General features: G+C 50.6%; 2 protein-coding genes across 7 annotated transcripts in view; one reads left to right on the top strand and one right to left on the bottom strand.

Moving 5' to 3' along the window:
- Positions 1-401: 401 nt before the first annotated feature.
- Mrpl14 (mitochondrial ribosomal protein L14) lies at positions 402-13,162 on the bottom strand. Of its 4 annotated transcripts, XM_041655506.1 has the most exons (4): positions 12,466-12,608; positions 11,884-12,024; positions 3,401-3,491; positions 402-845 (listed from the first exon to the last, which is right to left on the bottom strand). In XM_041655506.1, the coding sequence occupies exons 3-4, from the start codon at positions 3,469-3,471 to the stop codon at positions 479-481; spliced, it is 438 nt and encodes a 145-aa protein (XP_041511440.1). In that variant the 5' UTR covers positions 3,472-3,491; positions 11,884-12,024; positions 12,466-12,608; the 3' UTR covers positions 402-478. The 4 variants fall into 4 exon arrangements, with proteins under 4 accessions (XP_041511440.1, XP_041511437.1, XP_041511438.1 ...); XM_041655503.1 differs by lacking the exons at positions 11,884-12,024; positions 12,466-12,608 and adding an exon at positions 13,076-13,162; XM_041655504.1 differs by lacking the exon at positions 11,884-12,024 and having other exon boundaries at positions 12,466-12,592.
- Tmem63b (transmembrane protein 63B) overlaps positions 12,628-14,075 on the top strand; it is a 27,921-nt gene continuing 26,473 nt past the window's right edge. For 2 of the 3 annotated variants that reach the window (XM_041655500.1, XM_041655502.1), the window contains exon 1: positions 13,258-13,384. The gene's annotated coding sequence lies outside the window, so the exon portion shown is untranslated. Of the gene's footprint in view, positions 12,841-12,993; positions 13,163-13,257; positions 13,385-14,075 lie in introns of those variants that run through there. The other variant, XM_041655501.1, reaches the window with a different exon arrangement.

The following is a 14,075-nucleotide window of genomic DNA, read 5'->3' as shown; positions in this document are numbered from 1 at the left end:
TTTATTTTCTTTTTCAATTTTATGTGTAAGAATGTTCTGCCAGCAAGTATGTCTGTGTACCACATGCATGCAGTCCCCACCGAGGCCAGAGGAGGGGCATCAGATCTTTCGGAACTGGAGTTACAGAAGGCTTTGAGCCTCCATATGGGTGGTAGGAATAGAACCTGGCCCTCTAGAAGAGCAGCCAATTCTTTATAACTGATAAGATTCTATTAAAGAGACTGAGGAGTCCTTATTCCCCACAGAGATCAACAAGTGAAGAAGAGAAATAGCTGCTGAATCACTGCATGGCTGCCAGCTGTAGAAGAAAGCCCAGGCCCTCCTGGGGTCTAGGGAGGAGGTCAGCGTTAAACTGCTGCTACCCACCTCACCACCACAACTCAGACAGCATAGGAAGGAAGCACACAGTAAAACATTTATTCTATTCCAACTGTCACCAGTGTGAAGGGAATGGCTGCACGGCTCAGAGGCATGCTGCTCACACAAAGTTCTGAGCTATGGCCAACACTTTGGAATACTCGCCTTCCCTCTTGCGAAGGCTGGTTGGGATAGGTGTTTTAATCCGAGTCCCCACAGGGTTCCCATTGTCCTCAATGAGGACCACGTTGTTAGAGTCAAACCTTGGGGTCATTCGGGAGCCAGGCATGCGATGTCCCACAATGAGTGCTTTCTTCTTCTGTCCCTTGATGGCCAGCAGAATCTGGTCGCCTACCTTGCCCACCCCACTCTTGTTGTAGACATGGATACATCGTGGAGGCCGATGGTACGGGGTGTTCCCCAGGGCACTATTGTCCACTACACGCACCCGAGTCATTTTCTGGATGGCACGGAGGCTCCCGGAGGTGCTAGTGGGAGAGAAGAAAGTCTGTGATATACAAGGTACAGGTCTCAGAGAGCTGGGAGGTACATGTCAGTCACAGGCATATACATATATGTACGTGCTAAGCAGAGTATGACCCAGGAACTAAAACAAAAAGTCAGGGGTTTGTGAAGCTCTTACTACCCAATTCCTTTTAACTGAGAGCTTCTAAGATTGTGTGCTAGCATAGACCTGTAATCCCAGCACTTGAGAAGCTGAGGCAGGAGGATCACAGGCTTGAGGCCAGCCTGTGTTCCTCAGCGAGACCCTCTCCTGGGTGTCAGGATTTGGGTCCTTCTGTGACAGACTTCACGGCAGACTTCATCTCCAGCCTTTGGTTTATGAAAGTTAAAGAGGACTAAAGGAGTCTCTATAGGCAGCCTCACCCCTGCCAATCCTGCAGAACCTGCTTCCCCAGGTGCAGCCCTTCCCTGCTCTCCTGGAATCTGGGAAGCTGGAGACTCTATTCTGAGGGAGTCCTGACACAACACGACAGAAACCAGACACTGTCCAGGCAACAACTTCTTAATGCTAGCACGGGGCTTTGCCTTGTTTTTGGAGATGGGTCTTCTAGATCGCCCAAACTCCTGAGAGCAAGTGATCCCCTACTTAGCCTCCCAAGGTGAGAGTATGGAACTACAGCTTGCAGCACACCACCCCAGACCACTCCTTTTCAGAAACAGAATGCTATCACTAGCAGATCCAGTCTTCCTACCATGGGATTTCCATCTCCCGTTGTTCACCCCAAGTGTGGTTTTCTCTAACACAACCCCAGGGTCCCCTAGAACCTTTTCTCTCCTCGCCTATCCCCATGGCTTCCAGCTAGCGCCTCCACCTCTGGGCCTCTTGCTCCTCTGTTTAGCCTGGACTTTTCCACTGCAGAGCTCCCTCCAATGTGAGCTGCACACACTGCCAACTCAGGAGTCCCGAGTTCGCAGTCCCCACTATCCCATGGCTACTTCTGTGAGGGCTTCCTCAGAACCTCTCTTCTAGATGCCCTCACCAGACCTCTCTCTGTTCTACTATTATACACATCGTGTTCTTTTTAAAAACCATGTTTTTTTTTTTAAATTTATTTATTTATTATGTACACGGTGTTCAGCCTCCATGTATGCCCTCCAGGCCAGAAGAGGGCACCAGATCTCATTACAGATGGTTGTCAGCCACCATGTGGTTGCTGGGAATCGAACTCAGGACCTCCAGAATAGCAGTCAGTGCTCTTAACCTCTGAGCCATCTCGCCAGCCCTAAAAACCATGTTTTAAAAACTACTTTTATTTACTTCGTGTGTGTGCGCACATGTACACGTGTGGAGGTAAGAGGTGGTGCCTTCCTTCCACCGTACAGGACCTGGGGACAGAACTCACTCGGGCCACCAGGCTACTGCCAAGCTGTTTCCCCCACATTGTTCTGCACCACAAGCGCTCCACAGGACTAGCAGAGACGAGCAGCATGGGATCTCAAAGGGGAAGACAATGTGGCTGGGGTGGGGCCACCTAGGTTTGGTTAAGGGAACATGTACTGACAAGAATGTACAATTTTGTAATTAAAGAACAACTGGGCCGGGGTTTGTGTTGCAAGAATACAATCCTGGCTACACAGGAGATTAGGCAGAAAGACAGCAAGTTCAAAGTCAATGTGGGCTCCAGAGTTCAAGGTGAGTTGGGAAACTTAGTGAGATCTCGTCTCTAAATAAAAGGCAAAGCAGTAGGCTGGTAGCACACACTTAGAACCTTAGCGCTCGGGAGGCAGAAGTGGGAAGATGGCCAGCCTGGTCTACAGGGAAATATCCAGGCCCGCTGCAGCTCTACAGTGAAACTCTATTGTATAAAGCAAACAAAACAACAAAAATCAAAATAAATGTAAAAAGCGGGTTAGTTGGAAACCCCAGACTCAATCCACAGTCCTGAGAAAACAACAACAAAAACAAACAAACAAACAAAAAACACCCATTCTTAAAAAAGTTTGGGGTGGGCTGGGTGGTGGTGGCACACACCTTTAATTCCAGCACTTGGGAAGCAGAGGCAGGAGGATCTTTGAGTTTGAGGCCAGCTTGGTCTACAGAGCTAGTTCCAGGACAGCTAGGGCTATTTTACAGAGAAACTGTCTCAGAAATAAAAAAAATAAAATAAAAGATGGCTCAGCAGATAAAGGTACCTGCCACCAAGCCAACAACCTGAGCTTGATCCCTGAGACATACACTGTGGAGAGAAGCAACTTCTAAGCTGTCTTCTGACGTCCAGATGTGCACCATGACACTTGCATGCCCAAATCAATCTCTCTCACACATACAGAGCAATTTTTTTTAAACATAAGGAGTGTTAAAGCCCTGGGGATGGCAGGACCAAGAGCGGTGACGCTAAGGGTCTGGCAGGACTGAAGATCAGCTTCCACCACAGGCCACGCTTTCCTGCACGTCTGTCCTCTCCCTCCCCCACTGGCCCAGGACACCGCCCAGCTCCTCCCACTCTGTCATCACAGGATCCAGTCAAGGTGCAGGCTCACCCAGGTAACTTTGTAAGAACAAGGTATCAAGCATTACCTGAAGCAGCGCAGGCCGAATGTTCTGCTGACATGGGCAAAAGAGCCCCGGAGCCCAGGAAGGACAGCCATGGGATCTCAAGACGGCAAACCTGCAGGAAAGGGGACAGAGCCTGTTTTATTCGGGACATGTGGGAGAGGACACCGGAGCACAAGCTCATTAGTCACTGAACTAATCGTAGTGTTCGGATGATACACGATGATCAGACAGAACTCCAGCTCAAACTGTGCTGCGTCACAGCCCCACCCTGGGCAGCTTCCCCAGGCAACCGACACCGGTTCCTTTAGAACATCTGAGCTAGCCACAACTTCCCAAGAGGGACACAAAGCCGTACACCTTCTTGACACCGGCGTGCCTTCTGAACCCACGTCAGCACCTTGGAAAAAGGTGGAATAGCATTAGGCAGCACAGGCCTGGCAGGACCACAGAGTGAGTGCTCGGTTGCCCTGGGTAATTTACAACATCTATTAATCCCAGCATGCTGAAGGCTGAAGCTGAAGGGCGAAAAGTTCAGTACCTGTGCTACCTAGTGAGCTCTAGGCCAGCCTGGGCTACCTGAGACCTCGTCTCAAAGAAATTATTAAAAGACAAAACATGTCGGGGGTGGAGGTGCACACCTTTAATCCCAATGGCGGACAGAGGCAGGCGATCTCTATGAGTTCGAGGTCAGCCTGGTCTACAGAGTGAATTCCAAGAAGGTCAACTACACAGTGAGACCCTGGTTAGAAAAACAAGAACAAGCCGGGTGGTGGTGGTACATGCCTTTAATCCCAGCACTCGGGAGGCAGAGGCAGGCGGATCTCTGTGAGTTCGAGACCAGCCTGGTCTACAAGAGCTAGTTCCAGGACAGGCTCCAAAACCACAGAGAAACCCTGTCTCGAAAAAAAAAAAAAAAAAAGAGAGAGAGAGAAAAAAAAGAAAAACAAGAACAAAAACAGACAAAACAAAACATGGAGTCGGAGAGATGGCTCAGTGGTTAGGAGCACTAGCTGTTCTTGTGGAGGACCTGGGTTCAGTTCCCAGCACCCACACAGTGGCTCACAACTATCTGTAACTCTAGTCCAGGGGCCAGGTATCTCTTCTGGCCTCCTTGGGCACCAGGCACACATGTTGTGTACCTACATATATGTAGGGAAACACTGGTACACACAAAATAAAAATAATTTTTTTTCAAAAATAAATTTTTAAAAGGTTGAGAATACACTTCAGTGGTAGTGTGCTTGCACACACCCTGGGTCCAGTCTGAAAGGGGGTTGCAAATGTCGACCTGAGCAGCTTCCAGAGTCACCTGTCACATATCACCCTTCCCCAAATGTGAATGCCAGGACACCTGTGGAGCACAAGGTCGGCAAAGCAGAGCCAAAGCCACCCTTGCCAAGGCACTGACCACAGTCTATTTTTGGGTGAGTTTCCCCCACAGCACTGCAGCATGGAAAAACTTCCACAGACAGGAGACAGCTAAGGCACCCAGGCGTCAGGAATCCAGAAAGGTCCCGTAGGGCACAAACATCACTTCGGCATGGCAAGGAAAAGTCTGCCACCAACCAGCCGGGGATCCCAGCTGTAAGCAGGCCAGCTCTTCCACCCAGACAGTTGGCTGCAGAGGGCACCACTGGGGAGCCCGAGCTAGGCCTGTGCACTCGAGTATTGACACACAGCTCTGCCTAGTGAGGTTTCAACATGCCTGCCTCAGATAAGACTATTTAATAAAGGTGGGAGAGAATTCACCAGTCACTTCTGCAGAAATACATAGGCATTCCACAAATGACTGTCACTAGTGCCTTGCCTCAAATCCCATCACCCAGTGTTCTCCTTGGGACGCCTATGAAGTGCTGGCCTGCTCTACGATCAGAAAACTTGCAGCAGGTGGCAGCTAACCTAGGAGGCCCTGAGCACTTGAGACACAGAGACCAGTGGGAAAGTCCATCTTTACTAAGGCAAAGATCCCAGCAAGTGAGCGATGGAGAGTGCCCAGCACAGGCGGGGCACCCATGCCCATCAGCTCTCTCCTCCTTCCCATCTCATTTCATAGATGAGGAACCTGAGGCACTACATAGAGTCCACAACCAGTCAAGGGCAGAACCAGGACCTTCCTTGGCTCCCCTCAGGCTTTGTTTGCGCTCTCAGGACCCTGTTTTCTTGATGAACCTTTGTTGTGGCCATTACAGCCCAACGCTGTTCACTGTCATCTCACTTAAACACTACTGTGCAGTGCGTATTCTCACTGACCTCCCTGTTGCACGCACACGCACGCACGCACGCACGAGGCCAGAGAAGTAACCTGACCAAGATGGCACAGCGAGGAGCAAGGTTGAAATCGGAACCACAATGGTCCACTTATGGCAACCTGAAGCATTTCCCCAACTGTTAACACGCTCTAGTTCCATCAAGAAGACTGACATTTGCCAGGTGTGGGGGTGCATGCCTCAATCCCAGCACTCAGGAGACAGAGGCAGAGTTTGAGACCAGCCTGGCAACTAGCAAGTTCCAGGATAGCCAGGGCAATACAGATAGACCTCCATCTCAAAAACTTAAACAAAAACAAAAGCAAAAAAACAACTGACATTACATGCCCACTTTATCTGTAGGCACCTCACTGCCTGCTGAATGACTAGAAATCCCAGGTGAGGGGATTCTCTTAAATCCAACCCAAGGTTTCCGTTGTGTTCTGTGGGGCTGGGATTGCACCCGGCACCTTCAGCCTGTCTGCCAAGCACTCCACAGCTGAGTGACAGCCCAGTCCCTATCTGAGTTCTGGAGACAATCTGTAGTGTGGATTCATGCTCTAAGTATAACCAAAAATGGGTAGAGCACCACCACAGCTCTGAAGGGCACCAGCTTGCACCCTCAACCCCAGCCACGCTGGGCCATCTGATGCCAGCAGACTTTCAAGCTGGCTCCCAGAGGAAAGGGAATCCTTGGATATTCATTTTTTTTTCCCCCGAGACAGGGTTTCTCTGTGGTTTTGGAGCCTGTCCTGGAATTAGCTCTTGTAGACCAGGCTGGTCTCGAACTCACAGAGATCCGCCTGCCTCTGCCTCCCGAGTGCTGGGATTAAAGGCGTGCGCCACCACCGCCCGGCATCCTTGGATATTCAAAATGATTCAAATGCAGTCTACATGGTCAGTCCTGAGGTCACAGGGACCTCACCTCTGCACTGGGCTCTTAGAATGCTAGCCTGAGGCCTGCACAAGTGTCGAGGGGTCCCCAGAAGCTCCTGATGGGTCCCACCACAAATCCCAGTGTTCAAGGAACCTTCTGACCATTACAGAACAGGCCCAGGCCTCCACTTAGCACCTGCTTTCAGCTGACCCTGTGGCCCACGCCCTCTCTGCCTACTGAGTCTGACCTAGACCCGAGCCATATTGTCCACGTGAGCTGCAGCTCATCTACACCAGGACACCCCTGTATCCTGTACTGATGGAAATGTTCAATATGCTGAGGGGATCAAACCTCGCATATCCTAGAACAGCCATCTACCACTAAGCCACATCTCAGCTCTAGATTGATCCTGACAAGAGAGAAATTGAACCTAGGGCCTCAAAAGTGCTAGGCAAGGCCTCTACCACAGATATACCACCTCACTCAATTGCCCAGCCATGCCTTGAACTTGGCATCCTTCAGCCTCAGCTTCCCAGGTCACTGGGATCAGAGCCCTGCAGTTTCTGGGTAATTCTGGATGTCCCTTCACACTCTACCCCAAATTCAGAAACTTAGAAGGACCTCTCAAATGGCCCCAGGAACTAGGAGGGTAGCGATTCTGTACCCGACCCTCAAGCACAGGGGTCCCCCTCCAGGGAAGACTGCCACTTTCTTAAGGCCCATGGGGGGGCTGGAGAGATGGCTCAGAGGTTAAGAGCACTGACTGTTCTTCCAGAGGTCCTGAGTTCAATTCCCAGCACCCACATGGTGGCTCACAACCATCTGTAATGAGATCTGGTGCCCTCTTCTGGAATGCGGGCATACATGGAGGCATAGTGTTGTATATATAATAAATAAATAAATCTTTCTTTAAAAAAAAGAAAAAGAAAAAAAAAGGCCCATGGTTACTCTCGCTGTTTCTTTTTTTTTTTTTTTTTTTTTTGGTTTTTTCGAGACAGGGTTTCTCTGTGGCTTTGGAGCCTGTCCTGGCACTAGCTCTTGTAGACCAGGCTGGTCTCGAACTCACAGAGATCCGCCTGCCTCTGCCTCCCGAGTGCTGGGATTAAAGGCGTGCACCACCACCGCCCGGCCACTCTCGCTGTTTCTAACTGATCTGGCAGTGGCTGTGACCTCTGACCTCAACCCCAGTGGACTTAGCAGTTTCCTGTGGCCCCAAGGCACAGTCACAGACCTCACCCATGTGCCCTATTCCTCCAAAGACAACTGCTTCTCCCATACTGGGAAACAACAATCTCAGGTCCCAAAAAACTGTAGGTGTGCAATAAATATATTAGGTGTCGTTCCCCCTCCCCCATGTGACACTGGAACCCCACAGGCAACCCCTCTAGGAGTTCCCTGGTGCCAAGATGGTGCTGGTGGTGGTGAGAGTTCATGCTTTGTCTGTAGACCCCTGGAAGCACCACCCAGTCTAGTATGGACAATGTGCACACCATTAACCGCTCCAGGGCCACGGGACAGCAATGGACAGGCCTTCACATTCTCTGCTAGCCTGAGTCCAGCCTGCAGACACAGGACCAGAGGCTAGATAGACCTGGGCACACAGAATGTTCTGTTTCTTTCTAAGCCTTGTGTTTGCCCAGACAGTCCTCAGTATTTCTTCCTTTACGACACTCTCATTTAGGCAGAGCCAGGTTACTTGGTAGAGTTCGGTGCCAGAGGTGGCCTTTCATGTGATTTTCTGGTCCACTCACGAGCACTAACCTCCCACTTCAGAGTGTGAATCACACAACCTCTCCTTCACAGGGCAGGGTGGAGATGATTTCATACATCTGAGAGGCATGCCCCTTCCCATCTTGGCTAAAGTCTCGACCATGCTGCAGAGGCACAGAGGGGGACTTCAGAAACACGCTGGTGAGCTGTCCACTAGCCTTTCCACATGCAGATCCCACTGGAATGCATGCTTCACGGAGGCAGGGTCTAGTATCTGCCCTGCTTAGTACTCTAGGGTAGAGTAGCTACTGACACACATGGCTACAGCTCAGAATTGTCAAGTGGGCAGAACTGATTTGCAGTTCAATTTGCAGTTTCCATGTTCTGTGAGCTTGTGTGTTTTGACTTTTTTCATGCACTGAGATGCCTGATGTTTAAGAGCAGTGGTTCTCAACCTATGAGTCTCAACCCTGGGGGGAGGGTGGAATGACCTTTTCACAGGGGTTACCTAAGACCACTGGAAAAACACAGATATTTATGATTCATAACAGTAGCAAAATTACAATTACAAAGTAGCAACAAACATAATTTTATGGTTGGGGGTTTCACTGTATTAAAGGGCTGCAGTATTAGGAATGTTAAGAACCACTGATTTAGAGGATTCATTTTTAGCTAGCTTTCTTTTCTTTTGGGGGGAAGTCAGCTAGTTTTCTAACTAAGGACTAGAAGAGCAATTAAGGCAGCATCTGCACAGCCGAGCAGTGGTGGGCATGCCTTCAATCCCAGCACTCAGGAGATGGTGCAGGCGGACCTCGGAGTTTGAGGCCAGCCTGGTCTACAGAGTGAGTTCTAGGACAGGCCTCAAAGCTACAGAGAAACCCTGTCTCAAAAAACCAAAACCAAAACCAAAGCATCTATGGTTGGTGTGCTTTGTGAGGAAAAAAAGCACCATTAATTGAGGATATTTATCTACTACTGTGTGTGTGTCACAGGTCAGAGGGCAAGTATGGGGTCAGATCGCTCCTTCCACCTTTACATGGGTTTGGGTAGCAATTTATAGTTTCTCAGACTTGTGCACAAGTGTGTTGGTGCCTCACTGGGCCATCTTTTCCCAGGTATTCCTTGGGTGTTGAATTTCAATACAAAGTAACCATTAGAGCAGCTCTCTAAACAAATATGCTGCATACTGAGTATCACAGATCTATACATTGTTTCCAAGCCAGGCCTGGAGGCACACACCTTCAGTCCCAGCACTCTGGAGGCAGAGGCACTTGTCTTGCCTACACGTCCTGGGTTGTCTGTAGTATCAGGGGCAGGAGAATCCAGACAGACAAGAGTACCTTTAGTAAGGCCGGTCTAGGAATTCCTGGCCAGCTTCACCTACAGAAATCCTATCTCCAAAAATAAAATAAATCAAATGTTAAGTAGGAAAAAGCAAAGGCCTAGACACTTTGAAGAATCACAAAAAGACCCTTTGCATTTGGACCAACAAGTACTTGTATTTGTTGCTTAAACACTTGCTACTGTTTCCCTACTGGCCCATTCTCATTCTCTTTCAGAAGTTTGTGTATGCGGTTTTACCTCACACAAATCTAGTATGTTGTAATTCTCAAAGTATCCACACCAGAGCGCTTTCTTTGATGATTTCATCCCTAAGCACCCAATGGAAACAGAAAAACAAACAAGAACAGGCAACTGTAAGAGGCTGGACAGGCTGAGGACTTGCATCATTTTGCAGGTGGAGGAATGAAGTCAGAAATGGTACTTACTGCTTGCCACTCCTCCCAGGTTATACGGCAACCAAGTCCAGACCAGTGATCAAACTTGTCCCTACCCAGTACACCCTGCAGGAGAGGGGTATGGCTCAGATGCAGTTCTACCCACTAAAAAACTTGACTGAAAACAAACAACACACTATGTGTGTGTGGCAGGGCAGGAAAACCAAGAGTTCAAGCTCAAGATCAGCTAGACACAAGTTCAAGGCCAGCCTGAATTATCAGACTGTCTTGAAAAGAAAACAAACAAACAAAATAACAAATAACCAAGGCCAAGCATGGTGGTGCACGCCTGTAATCCCAGCACTTGAGAGGCAGAGTCAGGTGGTGTACATACTGAATTCTGAGCTAGCCAGGGCTACATAGTAACATCCTGTCAATACTAAACAATAACAGTAACAATAATAGTAACACACCACAATCAGCACAGCCCAAGCAGAAGCTATCTGACTCTCCTGCCCAGGTATGTTTTCACTGCACCAGTCCCAAGGAGCACAGCTCCTCTCAACAATATGAAGATCTATTTCTACTACAGCTCCACTGAGCAACCCATTTCTCAACTAGGTCCACAGTTTTTATCTCATGTTTAACTTTCTATGAGGACTTAATTGAGGCAGTGGCAAGGAGCCAGGGATGAGAAGTCAGATAGCCGGAGGAATGTGGGCTAGCAAGGTTAGACTCAAAGAGGAAATGCTACTGGCACAACTCATCTCTCTGATGTCTGTGACCTTTAAGTCCCTGCTCCAGGTCTCAGTGAACTGTGGACACTTGGGGGCACTGGGCAGAGCAGATCCACATGGATCTGAAAGTGTTTCAGCTTCAGTTAGGCGAGGGACCACTTTGACTCGGCATCCTTCTGGTCTACAGACTCCTCCATCACAAGGCAGCACCGACTCCGCCACCTCGAATCACAGTCCTCAAAGTGCTTCTCAGTTCAGAGTCGCAGCAAGGTGCTTCCTGACTTTTCAAGGATAGATGTGATTTTTAAGAGTTTTTGGATAGGGACCTCCCACCCTGATTCCCTAGTGACTAATAAGCTATTGACCTCTCCTTCTGGGGCAGCATGTTCGTGACCCAGAACAACACCGTGAGCTCTGAATCACGGTCCTTTCTTGAACCCCGACTATCATGGTTAACATACCTGTAAAATTATACCAGATAAACCTTCGACCTCTAAAACAGAGACTGAAGTTGGGTGTGGTGCACCCATTTAATCCCAGTACTATGAAGGCACAGGAGGAATGATCGTGATTCTGAAGGCAGTCTGGGCTAATGACCTAAGCTCTCACATAAACAGACAAACAAATAAATACAGGTTAAACTATAACTTGACTTCTCGAGGCCTTCCCAAGCTCCCACAGAACCACATAACATGAAGAATGAGACAATACACTTGGGCAGATCCACACGTGACAGCCAAACCACACAAGACCATATTAAGATAATCTTTAAAGGACTTTGCTTTAATTCCAGCACTCCAGAGGCAGAGGCAGGCGGTTCTCTGAGTTCAAGGCCAGCCTGATCTACAGGAGTTCCAGGACAGCCAGAGTTACACAAAGAAACCCTGTCTTGGGGGGCGGGGGGCATGGACTGGATTTGTATCATCTAAGATTCTAGGTACTGTGTTCAGATAACAGCCACTTGAAAAATGGACCCAGGAAGTCAAGAGGTTCAGATTCACACTTGTATTACTTTTTTAAAAATAGTAAAATTCCAGAAACAAATCCTCCAGTGATCTCCAGAAGTGCCCAAACCAGGTTACCATGGCCCCCATCTCCATCTTCTAGATACCCACTATCAGCGCTGTCTGGCCTCTAGGTGAATTGTATTGTTCCAGGGAGTGGGTCAGGCTAGTTTTACACACAAACCCAAATCAATCCATCTTCTTTCCCTTACCTCCAACAAAACTCTCACAGTTTGGGAAGGGTTTGGGTTTTTGTATGTGGGTTTGGCGTTGTCACAAGCAGCTGAGGATGGCCATGAACTCCTGCCACATCTAGGGTTACAGGGAAACTCCACTGCTGGTCCACTCATCAACTGCAATTTCAGAAGGTTTAAACTGACTGAAAACTCAAGTCAAGGAAATCGAGAGGCATACAAAAGATCAATGCCTTTCCAAACTTTTCTGACACACAGAAACAGTATAATACACTCCCATGCCCTTGGGTCGGTCACACACACACACACACACACACACACACACACACACACGATGGCCATGATGTACTACGGTGATTTTCAAGTCACTCATGGGAATGTTTGAAAGACAACAGTTATAGTTGTAACCTTCCAGCTACAACGGGCAGCTGAATATCCAAATACAGCACACACACACTGACCAGGATAAGCAGTGTCCAGCCGTGACTGCAAGGCCCTGGGTGCCAGTATTTCCCAAACAACCCAAGGTGACTCGTCTCAGGTCTTGTGACCGCTACACAATCAATCCCTTAACGTCTCAGCGTGGCAAAGCTCACTTACTGCGCACAGTGGAAAGCAATTATTTCCTCTGTCTCCTTTAAGAACCCGAAATTAAACAGGTGGTGTTTGTCCTGTCTTTGTGCGATGACATACAGAAAAGAGGCGGACCCAGTCTTAACCCCTGTTAGGAGAGGGCTTTGGTGAACTGAAAAAGCAGGGAATTCCCTGGACCAGAGGAGTCATTCAGCCTGACAGAAGCGAAAGCAAGGACTCCCTCTTTGCATGGAAGAAGGTTCTAACAAACTCATCTCCAGACCCACTGGGAGAAAGAGGAGCAGATAAACCGCAGGAGACGCGCCAGAGCAACCGGCCTAAGTGACTTGGCCCAGCTAGACCGCAGCCCCTATTCCCCAAGACTCCACTTCCCGGACCGGGGTAAGCAAGTGAGCTCAATCGAGGGGGTGTGGGAAGCGCGGAAGCGGCGTGGACCATGCAGCCAGAGGGTCCAGATCTGAGGCCTCGCAAAGGGTGGGGACCCCTCTCTCTTGACTCTGGGCCCAGTATGGCCTATCCTCACCCCTCCCCCAGAGAGCCTCCCCTACTGCAGAGAAGAAAGGCGGAGAAGAAGCAGCGAGAGGGGAGCAAGTCGGCCCCTGAGCCCCCTTCATACCGCGTTGGCTCCCAGACAATCTCCCGCCACGAACCCCGCTGACCAGGCCCCGCCCCGCACCCTGCGCCTGCGCGTCAGCGGTGCTCCGTGAGTACGCGCGCACTTTCTACGTGTACGGCGTGGGGGCGGGTCCTACGAAAGCCCCTCCCCTGGCTCCCCTCCCTCCTCCTGCTCCCCCTCCCCCACGCGCTGCCGCGGCCGCCGCAGGAGCCCAGAGCTCAAGCCGCCCGGCGACTCCCCCTCCCCCTCCCCAGCCCCGCCCCGCCCGGAGCCGGGGCTCCCGAGTCGGAGCCGAGTCTGCGCCTGGGGGTGAGTACGCGGACCCCTCCCCAGCACCCCTTACTTGGGTCACAGGATCCCACTACCACCCCAAGGAAGGGGAAAAAAAAACACCCGGACTCAGCTGCGCGTCCCCTCCCTTCCACCTCTTGCGGGACCCAGAGGTGCCCGGGCCCCGCAGGACCCAACGGAGGCACGCTTTGTCCCCTAACCCCCACCGTCCCTGGCCAGATGTGAGTCCTTCCACCCCTGTCGGGGCTCCAGATGTGCGCCGTCCTCTGCCCCCGCCCCGCTGGGCTATCCCTAGGGGTGGGACCCCCTCTGTCCCGGCCCTTGAGTGCTACTCTCGTCCCACCTGCCCCGTCCAGGTGCGCGGCCCCTGCACGGCCCTCCTCGGGTCCCAGCTGCTCCCCAGCCGCCGGCGCCGCTGAAGGGATCCACCCGCCTCCGCCCCCGAGTTTTGCATTCTAGGGTCGCCAAGTCCAATGCCCTCCGTTTCTTTATTCTTTCTCTTGTTGCTGGGGACGGAGCTGGCCTCGAACAAGGGGTCTATGCTTGGGCAAAAGGCAGGGCTCGAGGGTGCTGGCACCAGACGGGTAGCTGGCCCTGGCCCTGGTGGGGACTGGTCTGCCGGCTGGAAGAAGCGGCTGGCCCCGGGAGCATGTCCTCTCCTGCGCCCCACACAGAGCAGTTCATTCATGAGCCGCCCGGGCCTGCGTTG

This window comes from Microtus oregoni, unplaced genomic scaffold, assembly GCF_018167655.1.
Source record: "Microtus oregoni isolate MIOR12 unplaced genomic scaffold, Mior012 000007F_ref0000211, whole genome shotgun sequence".
NCBI lineage: Eukaryota > Metazoa > Chordata > Mammalia > Rodentia > Cricetidae > Microtus > Microtus oregoni.
This window is presented reverse-complemented; position numbering and strand designations above follow the sequence as displayed.

What these genes read in the sequence shown, in the direction of transcription:
- Mrpl14 (XM_041655503.1), bottom strand. Translation starts at nt 3,471, where the DNA reads ATGGCTGTCCTTCCTGGGCTCCGGGGCTCTTTTGCCCATGTCAGCAGA. An exon ending in TTCGGCCTGCGCTGCTTCAG is followed by an intron (nt 846 to 3,400) that starts GTAATGCTTGAT and finishes CTCTCCCACTAG; the next exon opens with CACCTCCGGGAGCCTCCGTG.